This window comes from Ammodytes marinus (assembly GCF_949987685.1).
Source record: "Ammodytes marinus genome assembly, chromosome: 1".
In the NCBI taxonomy this organism is placed as follows: domain Eukaryota; kingdom Metazoa; phylum Chordata; class Actinopteri; order Uranoscopiformes; family Ammodytidae; genus Ammodytes; species Ammodytes marinus.
The window spans coordinates 1,784,718-1,802,652 of record NC_137230.1 but is presented as its reverse complement, the minus strand read 5'-3'; the positions used below and the strand labels follow the sequence as shown (position 1 = coordinate 1,802,652).

General features: G+C 43.7%; 1 protein-coding gene across 3 annotated transcripts in view; it reads left to right on the top strand.

The window, feature by feature from the left end:
• The window catches only part of ankdd1a (ankyrin repeat and death domain containing 1A), a 41,705-nt gene that overhangs the window by 12,513 nt on the left and 11,257 nt on the right, over nt 1-17,935 (top strand). Inside the window, exons 7-13 of one of the 3 annotated variants that reach the window (XM_080024720.1) lie at nt 2,969-3,067; nt 7,391-7,489; nt 7,602-7,700; nt 9,185-9,280; nt 10,583-10,681; nt 13,641-13,736; nt 15,526-15,715. In XM_080024720.1, the coding sequence (XP_079880846.1) occupies nt 2,969-3,067; nt 7,391-7,489; nt 7,602-7,700; nt 9,185-9,280; nt 10,583-10,681; nt 13,641-13,736; nt 15,526-15,715 (778 nt within the window). Of the gene's footprint in view, nt 1-2,968; nt 3,068-7,390; nt 7,490-7,601; nt 7,701-9,181; nt 9,281-10,582; nt 10,682-13,640; nt 13,737-15,525; nt 15,716-17,935 lie in introns of all 3 variants that reach the window. The other 2 variants (XM_080024719.1, XM_080024721.1) reach the window with 2 other exon arrangements.

The following is a 17,935-nucleotide window of genomic DNA, read 5'->3' as shown; positions in this document are numbered from 1 at the left end:
TCCGCAAGGACCGAAGCACAGGAGAACAAGTACTGGCCCTAACAACCCACATTGAAAACGGCTTCGAGAAAAAACTGAAGACCGGGGCATTGTTCCTTGACCTTACCGCAGCATACGACACTGTGTGGCACAAAGGCCTCCTCCTAAAACTCACCAAAGCACTCCCTGCCTGGGCAACATAAATCATCCAATCTCTGCTCTCCAACCGCAGGTTCAGAGTTCACCTTGGACAGAACAAGAGTGCATGGAAAAGGCAGAAGAATGGGCTCCCGCAAGGGTCAGTCTTAGCCCCAACCCTGTTCAACCTCTACACAAATGACCTACCCACCGCCATATCCCGCAAATTCATCTATGCAGATGACATCTGTTTGACCTTTCAAGCACCAGATGTTGGTACATTAGAAGCAGTGCTCAATGAAGACCTTGCTAAACTGCACGAATACTGCAAAACCTGGCGCCTAAAACCAAGCCCCGAAAAAAACGGTCTCCAGTGTGTTCCACCTCAACAATGCAGAAGCCACAAGAGAACCCAACATCTATCTGAGCAGGACCAAACTGAAGTATGCCCCCACTCCAACCTACCTCGGAGTGACCCTTGACAGGACCCTATCCTTCAAAGAACACCTCAAAAGGACAGCAGCAAAGGTGAAGTCCAGAAACAACCTCCTCAGTAAGCTTGCTGGCTCAAAGTGAGGGGCAGCAGCCCCCACTCTGCGTACTTCAGCACTAGCCGCAAGGAATACTGTGCCCCTGTTTGGTCCAGGTCATCCCACACACACCATGTGGACACCCAACTGAACACTACAATGAGGACCATCACAGGAACAATCCGTTCAACACCACTCCCCTGGCTCCCTGTCTTAGCAAACATAGCTCCTCCACACATCCGGCGAGTAGTCCTTACTCAAAGGATGCTCCAAAAGACAAAAGACTCCCCTCACCTTCCAATTCACATTGTCACATCTATCTGAGCAGGACCAAAATGTGACATTTTCAATCCACCCACTGCTCGACTTCCATCTAGATGTCTAATTTGGAAGAACCCACCACCAGCTGATCTCACCATCCAATCAGTTTGGAAAAAGGAATGGGAGTCCAAGGACGTCCCAAATCAACATCTGATGTCAGACCCCGCCCTACCGGTCCCTGGCACCAATCTCCCAAGGAAGCAGTGGACGACACTGAATAGATTCAGGACTGGACATGGCCCCTGCTTGGCCAGCCTTCACAAATGGGGCAGCAGCCCAACCCCACAGTGTGCTTATGGAAACAATGCATCACATCATTGAAGCATGTCCTCTACAAAAACTTAAAGGAGGACTCGTCACCCTTCATACAGCAGAGCAAGAGGCAACTGTTTGGCTAAAGGACTTTGCATTCGCTAAATAAAATAAACTCACTCACTAACTCACTCACTCACTCACTCACAGTACATTGAACCTGTAGATATTCTCTATGAGCGATTATAGGACTAGATTCTCACTGAAATTATAGCAAAGTGAACTCTAAAATCGTGCTGCGGTTTTTTGCCACATGTATTCAGTTATTGATGCAGAAAATATTACATACTGTATGCAGCAGAAGGGCTATTCGCAAAGTTGTTCTTGCTCTAATTTAACATGTTTGTAATGTTCCCTTGCAATTTACACACACTAACTGTAAAGGAGCTTTCTATAAAATCACAGTTTGCAACATTAGTTCACTGTGGGCTACTTGGATATGAACTGCGGTAAATGGGAACAGGTCTCCCTTGCAAAAGAGTCTTCGGACTCAATGGGATATGGCTGTATAAATAAAGGTTAAAAAAAACTATACCTTTATACCTTTTTTACCTTTCTGTTTTATGGTAGATGTGATATGTGCCCAATTGTTAACTTTATCAGAAAAGCATGAAGTTTGGGCCCCTGAACATTTTAAGATATTGAGTGCAAAATTGAATCATGGCAGCCGTCACAGCCATTTTACTTTCCACCATACAAGCTGAGGCAACATGCTGTGGTTAACATTCCATCACAGGTATAATCTTTTGGTCTTTTCCTTTTAATGTGTCTCCAAATTATTCCAGAAAATAGTACTAAACAGCTCACACAGCTCTGAATTGTCCTCTCAAAGTGCACCAGATTGATGCATTCTAGATATAATGCTTCGTTCCCACCGAGCAGAGCGGGTCGGGTCGGAGCGGCTCAGAGCGGGACAGCTCACTTTGAAGAATCTCGTGGTGTTTCCACCGCCGACCCTACCCTTACTGGTAGGGCGGGGTTTAGGCTGGACTGCGATAGCTGCCGCCAGAATATGGGTCAAACTATCGGGCTGTGGAACAACTGTGGTCAAGCCAGCGGTCTCTCGTTTTTGCTTGGTCAAACCAGCCGCTTCTTTATTTATTCCCCCTGTGTTGTTTTGAGCCTAAACGCACAGAGACGGCTCGGTGCAACTGATAGAGACAGTGAGCGAACAGCGCTGGCTGCAGCAGCTACGTGACATCGTAGCAGTGGGACACAGTGTAGCCAACTGATTCATTTAAGAAAAACACCACACAATAAACAGTGCTGTTCTCACATTTTCGCCAAAACACAAGACTCTCTTCACTCTTGCCGAGGTGACTACACACGACGGAAATTATTCTTTCGACCAATAAATGGACGGCATGTGTAGCTCCGCCTTTTCGGCACCCTTTCAGGCGGCTGGTACTCCAACGGAGGAGTACCGAAATTAGGAGCGGCTTCGAGCGGTTAGGTGCGCTTAAACCGTACCCTACCCAACTTTTGGCAAATAAAAAGCCAAAATACCCGGACCGAACCGCTCCGACCCGACCCGCTCTACTTGGTGGAAACTCACTTTTCACTTGTCTCCCTCGAGGTTGATATAGATTTATAAAAGCATTGGGAGGTGTTGACATGTTTTAGGGTATATACTGTATGAAGAGGAAGTTGCTTTGTGATTGTAATGTGTAGTTTGGTGTGGACTACAGGAAGAGAACACAGCCATCCATCTAGCAGCCCAATGTGGGCACACCTCTGTACTGCAGAAGATCCTGGAGACTGGAGTGGATGTGGACCAGAGGAATAGAGTGAGTGGACTGGACTGTGGTGCATGCTTGGCAGGCTGTTTGCGGTTACTCACTGTTACTTTAGAGTTTTTACCAAAGCATGCTTCTCATTTTTTTGTTTGTCACAAGTAGGGATGGGCATCGGAACCGGTGCTAAATTTAGAACCGGTTCCAAACTTTCAATTCCAAAGGAATTGTTAAGGAATGAAAATTTCGATTCTTTTGATCGATTCCTGCGCATGCGCAAAATGACGTACTCACGTCATGCGACGTCACCGCGCAGGCATGTCTGTGTTTTGATTAGAGCTAACGGTTAGCATACAACAGCATTGCTGTCATGGACCTATTCAGAAAGATTGCTGTAACCTGAGCGAATTAAATGGTCAAAGCAGGCGACCAGGGATAAATCTTGCTACTTTTACTGGTCATTAGAGGAGTCATTAGAGGAATAACTGTTTTAAAGAAGCTCCGCAAAAGCATCTCGCATATCAGGTCGCGCGGTCGCATTACAACCGAGCGCCTGAGAGCCGAGTAGCGAGCGCTGCCGTGCCGTCTCGTCCTCCTCACACTAGAGCTGCAGGGCTCATAACCTAAGCAGTTTACTGCAAACTGCAGTGAACAACGTTTTCCTGCTGTGCGGACAAATAAAGTGCAGGTCAAAATTTTTTTTTAAGAAAGTAATAAAACCAAATAATGACACCTTCCCGGCCAGGTCATTCTTGGAAAAGAGATTTTATTCTCAATGAATGTAACCTGGTTAAATAAAGGATATTGATTGGTTTATTGAATATATATATTAGGGCTGTCAAATTAACGCGTTCATTTCGATTAATTAATCACAGAAAAATGAACGCGATTAAAAAAAATTAACGCAGATTAATCGCACTTCTATAGTGCCCTTTGACCCGGTGCAAAAGAGGTGAGACGAGAGCGCAGCTTGCGGACGCGGCCCGCACGGGATTAAACAGTAAAGAAAGAAGCAGGGCAAAGGGGCCGAGGTCTCTATGGATGTGTTATGGGATGTTTCGGGCAAATAAGCATGACGGTAAGAAGACAGCTTATTTTATTCTTCGCAGTGTCTGTGAATTATTCATTTAGTAGGCGCCAGCAATGTAGGTTCAAAACTCAAGTATCTCTCAATCTTCCTCCGTGTCTCACTTTCGTTTGCTAGCTGCGTGTGTGTGTGTGTGTCTCAATATTTTTGGCTTTGAGTCAGTGGCGGATTCAGAACCTAATTTGTGGGTGGGCCTAGGAATCTTCTGGATGAGCCTTGTTTTTTTTTCAAAGATTAAACAAACACGTATACATATATATAAATGAAAAAAATCAAGAAGTGGAGAGAACGTGCAGATCGGTATTACATTTTAATATGCCTTTTACTCATGTCAGAATATCACATAATAAAAACACAAATCACGTTATAGTGACTACAACCCGAACATCATATGAATCAAACGAATCGAATGAATTAATATTCAGAAAAAAACTTTCAGAAACAGCAATCATGCCACGGCGGGCCAGAATACAAAAACCCTGTCTAACCGGAGCTTCTACACAAGGCGGAGTCTTATAGCTATATAAAATTATGAAGAGGAGAGAACTTGCAAATCTGTAGTATTTTAATATGCCTTATACTCATGTCATATCACATAGGCCTAGCAGCCTGTCGGACTCGGATCAGATGTAGGATAATAACAAAATAAAAACACAAATCCAACACTGCGTAGCTCACGTTATATAGTGACTACAACCCGAACATGAAAATGGATCAAACGAATCAATCGAATTAATTAATATTCAGAAAACAACTTTCAGAAACAGCAATAATGCCACGGCGGGCCCGAATACAAAGACCCAGTCTTACCGGAGCGTCTACACAAGGCGGAGTCTCCTAGGCTTCGAGTTGAAAAAGTTGATTATGTCATCATAATCCGAACTGTCAATGAGTTCTCTTTCAAAAGACTAAAGTGTCAAGTTGTTGAGGCGTCCAGTCAGCATGGATGATCTCAAGCGCGTTTGGATCCTGTTTGTTGCGGAGAAAAGTCTCTCAACGCTGCAGGACGTGGAAGGCAGTGTTATCATGGTCCTTAAAACACTGTTCATGTTTGGGAAAATGTCAGCAGGGCAGCTGTCCAGTACTTCCATTAATGTAGGAAAGTTTTCCCGATCCATTTTCCGTGTGATGTGTTCAATGAACACAGCATGTTCAGTATCTGCGATCTCAATGCCATACAGTGCACATGGACCATTTAGAATGTTTTTTTCGCCAAAAGTTGCAGATCCAGGTGCGAAAGAGGCCGCTGCTCTCATTAATCCATACGTGTCGTCCATAAAGCGGCAGTTTAACTCGGTGATCTGCCTGTCAAGAATACAGTTCCACAGCGCCCTTAAATCATCATTGCTCTTGACAGCCGACGTTTTTCCCAGCGTTGTGGTGACAACAGACTCGTGAAACTTTGAAGGCAGCTTGCGTTCACGAGAAGCAAACACGTCCCTGTTAGTTATCTCATGCTTTTCCATCAGTTCTTCTGTCAGTTTGAGCACGTCACCAAAGTCACCCTTCGAGTCCTCGTGGAAAGTTGCATATGTAGCTTTCAGTGTTTCAATCAGTGAAATGCAGTCTGTCACACAAAGTGTTGAGCTCTGCAGGCCCTTGGTGGCAAAATCGCTGTTTTCAAACAGTTTGCAAAAAGTCACAAGAATGAAAACAAACTTTTTCGTTTGCATCTGCTGCAGGAGCTGCTCTGCTTCTATTTTCGTTTGTCCACTGGTTTCGGAAAAGCCGGCCAGAGCCTCCAGTAATGAGCTGCTTAGCCATTGCTAATTGAGGGTGCTATCTGATGGTGCACGAAACCGCCATCCGCTGTCTGCGTCGACCATGATGTTGCTTAAAGACGTCACTGGACAGAACTAATGAGTAGGCTACGAGAGGGGTTTCTGAATATTATTATTTTTTGGTAGCTACTGTAAATATTTTAAATTATAAATGTTTTCAAGAAAAAAAACATATAGCCTATTGTATGAGAAAAGACCATTAAACATTTTTATTTTTTTTTTTTCATGAATCTGATTGGGTGGGCCCACTGTCAATCTGGGTGGGCCTGTACCAACCAGGCCCACCCGTGGATCCGCCCCTGCCTTGAGTAGTACGATGGCGAATGAGTCGCCGCTATTTCATGTAGCCTAGAAAGCTGGCTAAAGAGAGGAGACAGAACTATGAGAGACGGAGCGAGAGAGAGCGAAACAAACTGTAGGATAGTCTTCAGCTGTTTATAAACAGGCAAAAAAGTGTAAGTATAAGTATGCGATTAATTTAGATTAATTAATCACAGAGCCTGTAATTAATTAGATACATTTTTTTAATCGCTTGACAGCCCTAATATATATATAACATTAGAATGAGTTTAAATCTGGGCATTAAAGGTGGAGTCAGCGAATCTTGAGAATGCTGTTGTCAAAATAACTTTTTAGGCCAGACAAAGTAACCAATTTTTGGGCCAAAATATTTTTTTTTCAAGATAAATTACACTAGCTAGGGGAGGGGTAATCTAATTCACGAGAGGCACCTGTTATACCCCTGGCAGGTAAACCAGGCAGTTTTTCAGGTTAGAGGCCAGTCTAAAAGCAGCATCGCCATCAGCCATTGGCAGTAGGATGATTGGATATTCAATAAGTGTGGAGCTCATGTGCATATTCAAATTCATTTAAAAAGGAACTTGTAAAACAAAAAAAGTTACTTTTCTAGTATACTTTTACTATGTAAAGTTTTATTGTGGTAGGAGTAAAGGAAAAAATTAAGCCTATTTGGGCTTATTTTGGGCATGTACGATTAGTGTTTAACTCATTTGCGTATTAAAATTCATTTTCAAAGAAACTTGTAATACAAAATGTTTTCATTTTCATGAATACTTTCATTGTGTAAAGTTTCATTTTGATAGGACTAAAGGAAAAAAATAGCCCTATTGGGATTTATTGGTGTCTCGCCTTATTGGCACATATCTCGGATTGATGAGAATTAAACATATTTCCTCAACTAGGATTTCTTAGGACTTTTAGTATGTTGACACCTCATAGAAATTATCTGAGCTGAAAAAAAATATTTTACAATTTGTCTGTCGTAAAATGCTATTTTGCCTGGACTATTTTGTCAAAATCAGTGAATGACTCCTCACAATCCACTTTGTGTACCAGTGTTAATACACAGCTTAGGCACTGTACACTGGTATGTAAACAAAGGTGCCCACCCTATCTAGCAACATGGCTGTCCATAAACAGATCACACAACTGACTTATTATACATAACAATTGAGCTGAATGTGGCGTGTTTCTGGCTTGTGTTTTCAGGATGGTCTCACAGCATTGCACCTGGCGGCTGATAGAGGGCACTATGAATGTGTCAAACTGCTGCTGGAGTCCAGCTGTAATGTCCATTCACAAACCAACGTACGGTTTGTTCCTTTAAAGTCACATTTGATTTGCAATAAACAAACAAGAGATTACAAGATATCTTTGAATGGTATGATAAGTGTTTTAACCCATTTTCATCTCTCTGCAGAAAAACATGACAGCGCTCCATTATGTGGCCCAGCATGGCTTTGACAGAGAGGCCAGTTGTCTGCTGGACGCAGGCATCAAGATGGATGTTTTAAACAATGTAAGCAATGCCAACTTCTGTTTCCTGTTCTACTGACCATGTAGTCAATGGCAGCATTTAAATAGCACTTTTATCCTTTTTCAAATGACCCGTCATACACCCATTCTGACAAACACACGCACGCACGCACACACACACACACACACACACACACACACACACACACACACACACACACACACACACACACACACACACATGCCAGGTTCTGACCTGACCATGAGGAGCAGCTCTGGGGTCAGTGTATTCAGATTATTAACCTGCATTGGTAGTATTCTTAAAACACTTTGGCAGAAGGCGTTGGATGGTGCTACCCTCCCCTCACCACACATTTGATCAGGTTACACTAGTTAGATACACACAAAGCAATGTTACATCACGTTTATTTACCTGACACTTTTATCTAAAGGGACTTATGATTGTCATTCATCAGCGAATTAAAAACATATAGGGACAAGTTGATTCGTGTACTTTTTGGGTTGTACAACCAATCAAGGACATAGCCATCTGATTGGCCATAGCACTCTGTATGAGTCTCTGGGCCTCTCCGAATAGTCCAATCTCCTAACCTATAAGCCTCCTTTCCTATACCTTAACCCCTAAACGTCATCGGGGTTAAGGAGAGATGAAAGGTGCTTCCTATCGAACATAGGAAAAGACAGTCCTGTTTCAAATGAATTCGACTCCACTTTTCCTAACCGATGTCATTGCGCGACGACGAGTATTGCTGACGTGAGTCACTAGCGTGAAACTACACTATTTTCCGAAAATTGACTACAACAAGCGCTCGTTTGATCCATGCGTTCTTTTCATATTGATTTTAATCAGGTTGTCGCCAACAGAGTGAGAATCACTTAGATCGGACTTGGCCAAGGGGAATATTTAAGGCCACTTGAAGCCCAATTCACATGTGGAATAAAAAGAGGCTACACTTATGTTGATGATGAAATGAACTGCCCCCAGTAACTTCATTAAATGTGAAGTTGGTATTTTATTTTATTATGGTGTAAATTATGTGCTACGAAAATAACTATTATGATGTTGGTCTTTTATGAGTTCTTTATTATCTTTATGGGGGGGGGGGGGGTATTTTGTTTTAGCCGAGTTAAATCTTCCTCTCTTCTCCTCTCCTCTCTTCTGTTTTACCTCTCGTTCGTATTCGTGTAGAGTCGGTAAACTCCGTCGGTGGCCTGTTGCTTTAAATCTTGCCGCCGTAAAGGATTATGGGATACCACTATCTCCTTTCCTTTCGCATAGGTTGGTCCGGAGTAACCTATGCTAAAGGAGGGTTAAAGGATGAATCGAGGCTCCTTTCCTATGCCTTTCCTAAGCATTTTGAGAATTCAAATCACCTATCCGCCGAGTACTTCCGGTTCATCTCGATAGGAAAGGAAATTTCCTATGCAAAAAAGACTATTTCGGAGAGGCCCCAGGTCACATATTAGATGAACTCTTCTTCTTTCTTTGTGTTGTTTGAACAGCAGCAGCACACAGCGCTGCACCTGGCTGTGCTCCAGCACCACACTGAGGTAGTACGGCTGCTTATAGACGCTGACTGTGACCTGGATGTCCCTGACAGTGTGAGTACTAGGGGTGTGCACGTGTACACATGTACACGTGTAACCGTTTAGTAAATCATAACCGTTTAGGAAAAATCAATAAACGAAAACCGTTTAAAAAACAAATCTTCAAATTTAAAATTTTATTTTTTTCAAAGTTTTTAAATATGTTCTGGAGACACACATTTATTGATTTTACATCACTAGTAGGCCTAAACTAATTGGGGATGATAAAAGCTAGTCTGCCGAATCGGTCTGTCCCTCGGCGAGTGTGTGTCTGTGTGAGTGTGTGTATCGGCGCGCACACACACACACACACACACACGGGGAGTCGCCGTGCCGGTGCTCGACTCACAGCCACGGAAGAGTGATGAAAGATAACCTAAAGATTAAAGTTACTCGGTTGACGTGAACTAAGCTCGTAAGTAGCCCGAACTTTATAACACCTGTTCAACCTGCATGAACGTGGACATGTAGAAAGCGATAGGCTATATTAATCAGGAAATGAATGAAGCGCGATAATGACGGCGCACATGTCAGGCGAACGTGTGTGTGTGTTTGTGTTTGTGCCATGGACCTATTATAAGAGGTGTGTAAACGAGCGTAGTTCATTTCAACTGTGTGTTTACAGGCGAACGAACGCGTATGTGTGTGTGTGTGTGTGTGTGTGCGCGCCTACAGGACGGCGGGCGCGCGAAGACAATGACGTCACGGTTAACCGTGTACACGAAAAAAATTCCGTCGTGTACACGGTTAGACATTTTTGTAAACGTTCACACCCCTAGTGAGTACCAGCCTCTACATTTAACAACAGATGACAGGTCCGCGCTGCCCTGATTTATTCTACCCAAATTAAAGCAAGTCATCAAGACATGCTCGCCATCTAGACTGCAGGTCAGAGATAGTCAGGTTTATAAAGTCAGTGACGATCACTCAAAGCAAAACTATAAACTAAAGTGTGCTCTCTCTTCCTCTCTGTCTGTGTGACAAGCAGGCAGACACACTCATTCACTCACTCACTAGGCTTAACTTGTCCATCGTCCCTTAAATTGCCTATAGACGTTCTTATCGCCACAACCATAAGACCCGCAGTTTATTAACCTGACCGCCCGCACCTGCCTGCAACAATATAAAAATCTCCCGCGCCGCAAACAACTGTAGGGGGACCAGCAGGTCCCTGCTCGCAAGCATGCCGCAAAATGCAAATCAGTGAGCCCATGTTCAGTTTAGTAAAGCTAAGCTAACAGCACATACTAAAAGCAGCATGATTCACAATGGCATGGTACTTGTTCTATTCATATATTTGTGTCATGTGGTCAACAGAGACAGCAGACTGCTCTGCACATGGCAGCAGAGAACGGCTGGCAGGACCTGGCTGAGATGATGCTGATCTCTGGAGTCAACCTCACTCTGACTGACAAGGTGCAAAACCACACACCTTTTGTTTGTATTGTTATGAGCTTTTCTTTTTACAATAGAACACAGACACATACACACGACAACACACTAACAACAACAAGGACAAAAAGAAAAGAAAGCTTAAAGGTGGGTTGCCCAAACATCAGTCAGTATTAGGGATGAAACAGTCTACATACAATCAAATGAAAATACAAACAGCAGCTAAAGCACATGATTCAAGCACTTAAAGGTTCAAGTAAGCGGAATGGTCAGTTTAGCTAACTTCCGTCAGTGACTGCAGTTAGCAGTTCCCTCCCTCGTCCCCACGTCACCACATTAATGCACTGCGGTCTTCAAGCAGCGAGTTATCTAGCATCATCTCAGATCCATAAGTGTGATAAAACATGATAAAAACCATCAAAACAGACATTGGGAAAGATTTTTAGCTGCTCCGCCATTGTAGGCGCATACACATTCACCCATCTGTGCTCTGGCGTGCACCGGCAGTGAGACGGGTGCCGGTTTGTAGCGTTCTCTCTTCTATTTGGATATCAGTTTCGGGATCCCCGAAAAGTTTATTTGCCGATTACATGCAGAGCAGGTGACTGAGAGATCGGCTTTATGAAACGTGCACACTATATAAGTGATCACTGTATGAATAAAGAGCGATTTAAAACTTATATTAAAATAAATAAATCACTTACTTCACCTTTAAGTATCTTCCAACAATTTCAAAAATAACAGCATACATTTTAACCCAGGACTGAACAAAGCTTTAAATAAATCATCATGTGTTGTAGTGGAAAAAGTATCCTTACTCAAGTAAAAGTAATAATGGGACGCAATGGGCAATTACCCATTTATAATACACTTACATACAGTCGGTAAATGTTTTGAAATATTATCAGCTAAATGTACCATAATCAATCAATGTTAAATATGTAGTAGAACGGCTTTCTGTGACATAAGACCATGCCACTTTAATTGGTACTGATGCATTAACATTCACATTGTGTGTCTTTACGTAACTATGGTAGTTTATTCTATGACATCATCTATCTGCTAAGCAGCTAGTTTTTATTTTATTTTATTTCTATTTTTTTCTACCTTTATTTATACAGGTATATCCCATTGAGTCCGAAGACTCTTTTGCAAGGGAGACCTGTTCCCATTCACACACACATTCATACACCGATAGCAGCAGGCTAACTATCGACATTCACACGAGGCAAGGTGGGTGAAGTGTCTTGCCCAAGGACACAACAACTATGACACAGGTGGCAGGGCGGGGATCGAACCTCCAACCCTTTGATCATCGGCCGACCCGCTCTACCAACTGAGCCACAGTCGCCCCTTAAATAAATGTGCTGTTGTGAAAAGTACAATATGTCCTGCTTGAAATGGAAATACTTAAAGGTTGAATATCCAACATTTGCATTAAAAATTAAATTATAGAGTCACACAAAAGTAATCTGACTGTAATTTTCCCCATCACTGGAGGGAGGAGGGTGCGCAAGCAAGACATTATTTACCATATGCAAGGCGCTATAGCCTACAATCCTTCAGTTTCTCTTTATGGGTAGGCCTACCGTAGCCGACATCACATCCAAATATCACTGGAACATCAGGGGAAGGTGAGGGCGATGAAATGAATAAACTGTTTGGGACGTGACAGGTGACAGCTGTCACATAAGGACATCGCTACAGACTCGAAGGTTAAGCTTCTCACAGTTGATTCATATTTGTCCGACTATAGGTTTTGTATTTATGTTATTTCATTTATTGGTGTTTGTAAGTTGCAAATAAAAGGCTATAAGCCTTAATCAAAATTGTCTTCATTTTGATGTGGCTCAAAACTAAAGTGATTTTCCAAATTTTTTATTCCTTAGGGGACAGTGTCAGACTTAAATAACATTCTTAAGTGTGGGACTATAGGCCTAGTGCTATAAATATAGCAAAGTAGCCTATTTACAGTCATAGTTCAAATCAATTAAATGGTGTAGTGTTTAAATCAGCTGAGTTGAACGTTTAATTGCTATATAATGTCACGTTACGCACTGCGAGAACGATCGGTAAAATAAATTAATCAATTCAGTAATTTTCTGACAACATTCCACTCTCTCCTTATTTGCAGTAAGAGTTTTTTTAAGCTCTCTGTTTTCTGCTGTTCTGTGATCATTCAGACTGACAAACTCTTCCTCTTGAATGAAGTTGGCGACACACTTTTTTTTTACTCAGATGCTCGCAATCAGTCCGTTTGTGTAAAGTTAGCGGCACAAGATCAGTCCATTCTGTGCGGAAGCAGAGTCAAATGACGGGTCAAACGCCCCCTTTCATGGGGACGCGCACAGAGCCTGAAGCTGAAACCCTCGTTCAACATAGAAGGTTGATAACTTCCTTTGTGATACCGGTCAGCTCTGAGCGAGGGTTTGTGTTATGTTGAACCAGATCAAGAAAAGAGAGCCAGGCTCTGTTGAGTTTGCTTCGTAGTATACCCCTCTGAGTCTTCTGTTTAGAAAACAATACCAACAAATGTTACTATGTAAAATCCAGCCAGAGAGAGGAGGACTGTGCAGATAAACACGCCACCACATATTAAAGTGGGGCAGAAGTGATCACTGAGAAGGATTGTTTTCTGTGTGACTCTATCATTAATGTTTTCATGCAAATGTTACATAGTATGAGTATTTAAATATTGTTCTTCAACACAGAACATAAGTAAATGTACTCGGTAACATTCCAACACTGTGTGTGTGCCGTTGGGTTTTCTTAACGAGCATACTCAAAACAGTTCAATGATTTAAACTAAATATGAAACAAACTAATATATAATGTATGGTATTTTATGCCTGTCTTTTGTGTTTAATTTAGAATATTACACACATATTAGGCTGCTCATTTCATGAAGTAACTGCTGTATTATCTGGGAGGGAAATGTACTTTCTCTATTCACTGTGTTTCACTGACTATATAATCTACACAGCAGGGGAAAACCTGTGTGGAGGTGGCAGCAAGAGGAAACCATGTCCTCCTGGTGGACATGATCATCAAAGCTGATCGTTTTTATAAATGGGAGAAGGTTAGTGTATCCAGACAACCTCACCAGGGGCCTCATTTATAGAGCTTGCTGCGCACAAAAACCTTGCGTAGACAGGCAAAAATGTGCGGTCAAATGTGCGGTGGCAATACGTTGGTATTTATAGAAAAATTCTTTGCAGAGAAGTGTGTGTATTCCCACGCCAACTTTTGACCATGCGTAGAGCTACCGCAAGGTTTTCCTGACTCTGGGAATCAGCGACACTCAATGGCAACACCATGATATAAAGCTCAGTCATCAGAAAAACACACACATATTACTGTGAAATGCTTGGCACCCAATATATTTAATCAATTATATGAGTATACCTATAGCGAATATAGGCCACTGTTGTCTATGGCATGCAGTTATGATGTAGGTTGATTTACTTATCAAGTTGGTCTTAACATGTTTTGGTTATATTTTTAAATTGAATCTTATAGTTCTACTCTATAATAATATCATATACGTCGGGAGGTGTGTCCGTGAGTGGCCAGCTGGAGAGCAAATAGTTTATATTTCTAGGCGGTGTGTAAAAGTAGTTTTGTACAAAGTTAAGGCCAACAATTATTAATTAAAACTGTATATTTCGTTTGATAAAATCATGTTATGAATTTAGCAAATTATTACATGCATCTCTTTCCCATAGCAATTCACCCTGTACATTTTAGCTAAAATCTGACGTTGTTGGAAATGTGTGGATCTCACGGAAGGGGAGCAATGCTCAGGAATAGAGTACAATGCATTATTTCACTTGTCACAACATATTTTATATAGGCCTGGCCTACACACAGTAGGCTACTACAGGTACGCGTGTGTGTGTTTGTGTTCCAGTTACTGCAGCACATGCACGTCACAGGCTTTCTTCCTTCCCAGTCGCTTTCTTTGCGGCCGGTTGCCTCCCTTTTTTCCTCATGTCAGTCAAAATGCCGTGCTTATTAAGAGCGTCACTATATTCAGGAGCTGCTTAGCACTGACCATGTATGGTAGATTGTGGGATGAAACTGGGAGGTGAAGTGGGAGGACACGGGGCGGAGATCGTCCATGCACAATTCACCGCAGGTGGGTATTTATAAAGGGAAGATTGGATGCAACTGACGCAATGTTTTGGGATGGATTCTACTCACTCCTTTATAAATGAGGCCCCTGGACTTTATTCAATACACATTAGCAAAAAATACCAAAGACATCTACTCTAGGAACTGATGTCTCTGTTTGGTTTATTTAATGATCTTATATGGAACACTGTGTGAGTGGTCAGGTCACTTACCAGCCAATGGCAACTTGCATATCTGTCTTTTTACCTGTAAGTATTAGGGCTGTGCCATATCATACCATCCGCTAGGACTGACGGTAGAACAGCTGATGTGTCTACCGGGAGAGATTTTACAATAACGTTTATACCACGGAGAAGAGTTCATGTCGCGGAAGGCAGCTGTCCCTCGAGTCCCTACAGTTACACTACAGTTACACCGCCGCTCCACACGGGGCACTGCAGCAGAGTGCTGGGCTGCTAGACAGCTTCATTACCTTCAGTAGAAAGAGCCTCACCCTTTTAGCTCTAGCTGTTTAGCTCCTGTGTGTTGTCATTTTACAGTAAATAAACATTTTTGACTGGCGGAACAGCCCGTGTTTTAGTTTGATTTGAATTTGTTTTCGGTATTAACCCTGTGATTAATCTGATTAAAAATTTTAATCATATTTGACAGCCCTAGGTAATGTCAAATGGATTGCACAGCCTACAAGATAGTATGTCTACCTGTATGTAAATGTTTTCCCCTGCTGGCCTTAGGATCACATGGACTCCTGGGTGGAGAGGCCTCTGAGCTTTAAGCAGGACCACCAGCCAGACACACAGCACCTGCGCTCTGTCCTCTGGAACCTGGCCACCAAGCAGCTCTGCCGTGGGGAGTGGAAGGTCCTGGCACAACACTGGCACTTCAGCCACGCACATATACAAGCAATAGAACAACAGTGGACAGGTGAGCTATGCTGCTGACCTCTTGGTGCTTTCAAACACATTGCTTCATAGTTTTGCATTGCAGTGATTCTTGAGAAGTGGGACAAAAGACTGTCTTGCAATAGTAACTGCTGTTATGTTTAAAAATAAAGATATTTAAAATTGTAGATGTTATTAGGGATTAAGAATAGAATGTCTGGAGCACAATTATCCCCTTAAATTTAATTTGATCATTATTATTGTCATGACTCACGGCATGGCAGCCTCTCCTTCTCCTATGTGTGTTGTTTGTTTTCCCTTGTCTGTCTCTTCAAATCAAATCAAATCAGTTTTATTTGTATAGCCCAAAATCACAAATAAACATTAGTCTCAGTGGGCTTTATATTTCATACAATATGATACAATATGACACCCTGCCCTTACACCCTTAGCTCGGCTGAGAAAAAACTCCCAGTAAAAAACCCTATACCAGGATTTAAAAAAAAATTAAGAAATCTCAGGGAGAATCGACAAAGTAAGGGATCCCTCTCCCAGGACAGACATACTGCAATAGATGTCATAAGTAGAGATAATCACAAAGGAATTTGATCATTGACCAGATGTTTACATGGTAATACTAAAGTAAAGTGCGAATAGTGTGGACTTCAGATGCTGCCAGAGGATCCACACCGTCTCGTCTCCACCAGGGAAAACTAAGGATTCCAGCGCCGGGATTACGTCCCACGTCTCCAGGTGGCGTCCTTAACCACTGCAACATCTTCCGCGTTGATGATCCATTCTCAGATGTTGCCAGAGGAGGGATCAGATCCACACCGTCTCGTCACGACCAGGGAAAACTGGAAGAGGATAGACAGGCAACCAATGAGCGATGCAAAAATGAACAAGCAGGCGAGTAGAAAGAGTACTATCCTGATGGACGGTGAATCAGTGCTGATGTGAGGCAATAGCAGGCGGGGAGCATCCGTTCCTAGGACAGCTGTTTCCGCACAGAACTCGGAGTCAGTCGAGTAGCATGGAGAGTGCTTGGTAGACAGAGGGAGAGAACCCCCGGGGCAACGCTCGTCATGGAAGATAGACAGAGGAGCACAAATGTTAGAGAAATGGTATCAGTTATGCGTTTTGCGTCAGCAGGACAATTTTTCAGTGGGAGGACAACCGGTATTCAGGCCCAGACAAACCGAGACCGAGGCAGCTCCTCAGGCTGTTATTAATAACGCTATAAACAATGTTAAACAATATGAACACAATTAACATTAATTTACAATGATTTACACTCTACCTTTCCCCGCCGACACACAATCGGCGCCAGCCCCCCAGACCCAGAGCCAGCCCCCCAGCACCCCGCCCCGAGAGAGCACGCCCCAGTGCGGCACTAGTCCCGAGGAGGACCGGGGCCATAGATAGAGAATAGATAGTATAGAATAGGGAATAGCCAAATGCACCGCTGCCACGAGGAGCAACCACAGCCGAAACCCCCGGAGGGGCGGCCCGTACAGCCCACCCAGGCCCGCCGGACCGGCCATGCCAGGCCATGAGGCAAGGCCAGAGGCGCCAAGCACAAAGGGCACGACGCATCCGCTGCCGCCATCGGCACACCCAGAGCTAGGACCGGCCGGAGGAGCACCGACGCCGGGCAGCAAAACACAAACGCCAACAGCGACGCCACAGAGCGGACCGCCAGACAGGGATAAATGATTAAAAACAGTTTAAAAACAATTAAAACGCAAATTGCATAGATTGCTTCTAACCGCCCCAAGACAATCTATCCGCAGTTCTCCCGAGGCGGTCAAAAACAACCCGCGTCTAAACGATTAAAAACATCGTAGTGCCCACCTACCAGTGCAACAATTACACAATCTGCACCCGATGCCCCATTACCACCCCACCCAACGGTCCAGTGAGGCAATAGCACGGCGCCACTGCAGACGCCTGAGCACGCACCCCGACACCACCGCCCCCCGGCCACCCCCAGCCCAGAGCATACCAACGACAGCAGCAGGCAGCGCCGCCGCCCCAGTGCCCCGCCCCCGGCCCAACCCCATCAGCCGACATGACCCACCAAGCCAAGCCCCGCAGGCCGCCGCGACCGCACGTCCGGAGGCAAGGCATGATCACACCCCGCAGCAGTGGCGCCCACGGTCAGACGCCAATTTGCCCCAGCCCGAGCGGCCAAGGCAGCCCACCGGAACAGCCACAGACCGGCACCTACCCCAGAGCGAACTCCCCCCCAGCAGAGACCAGA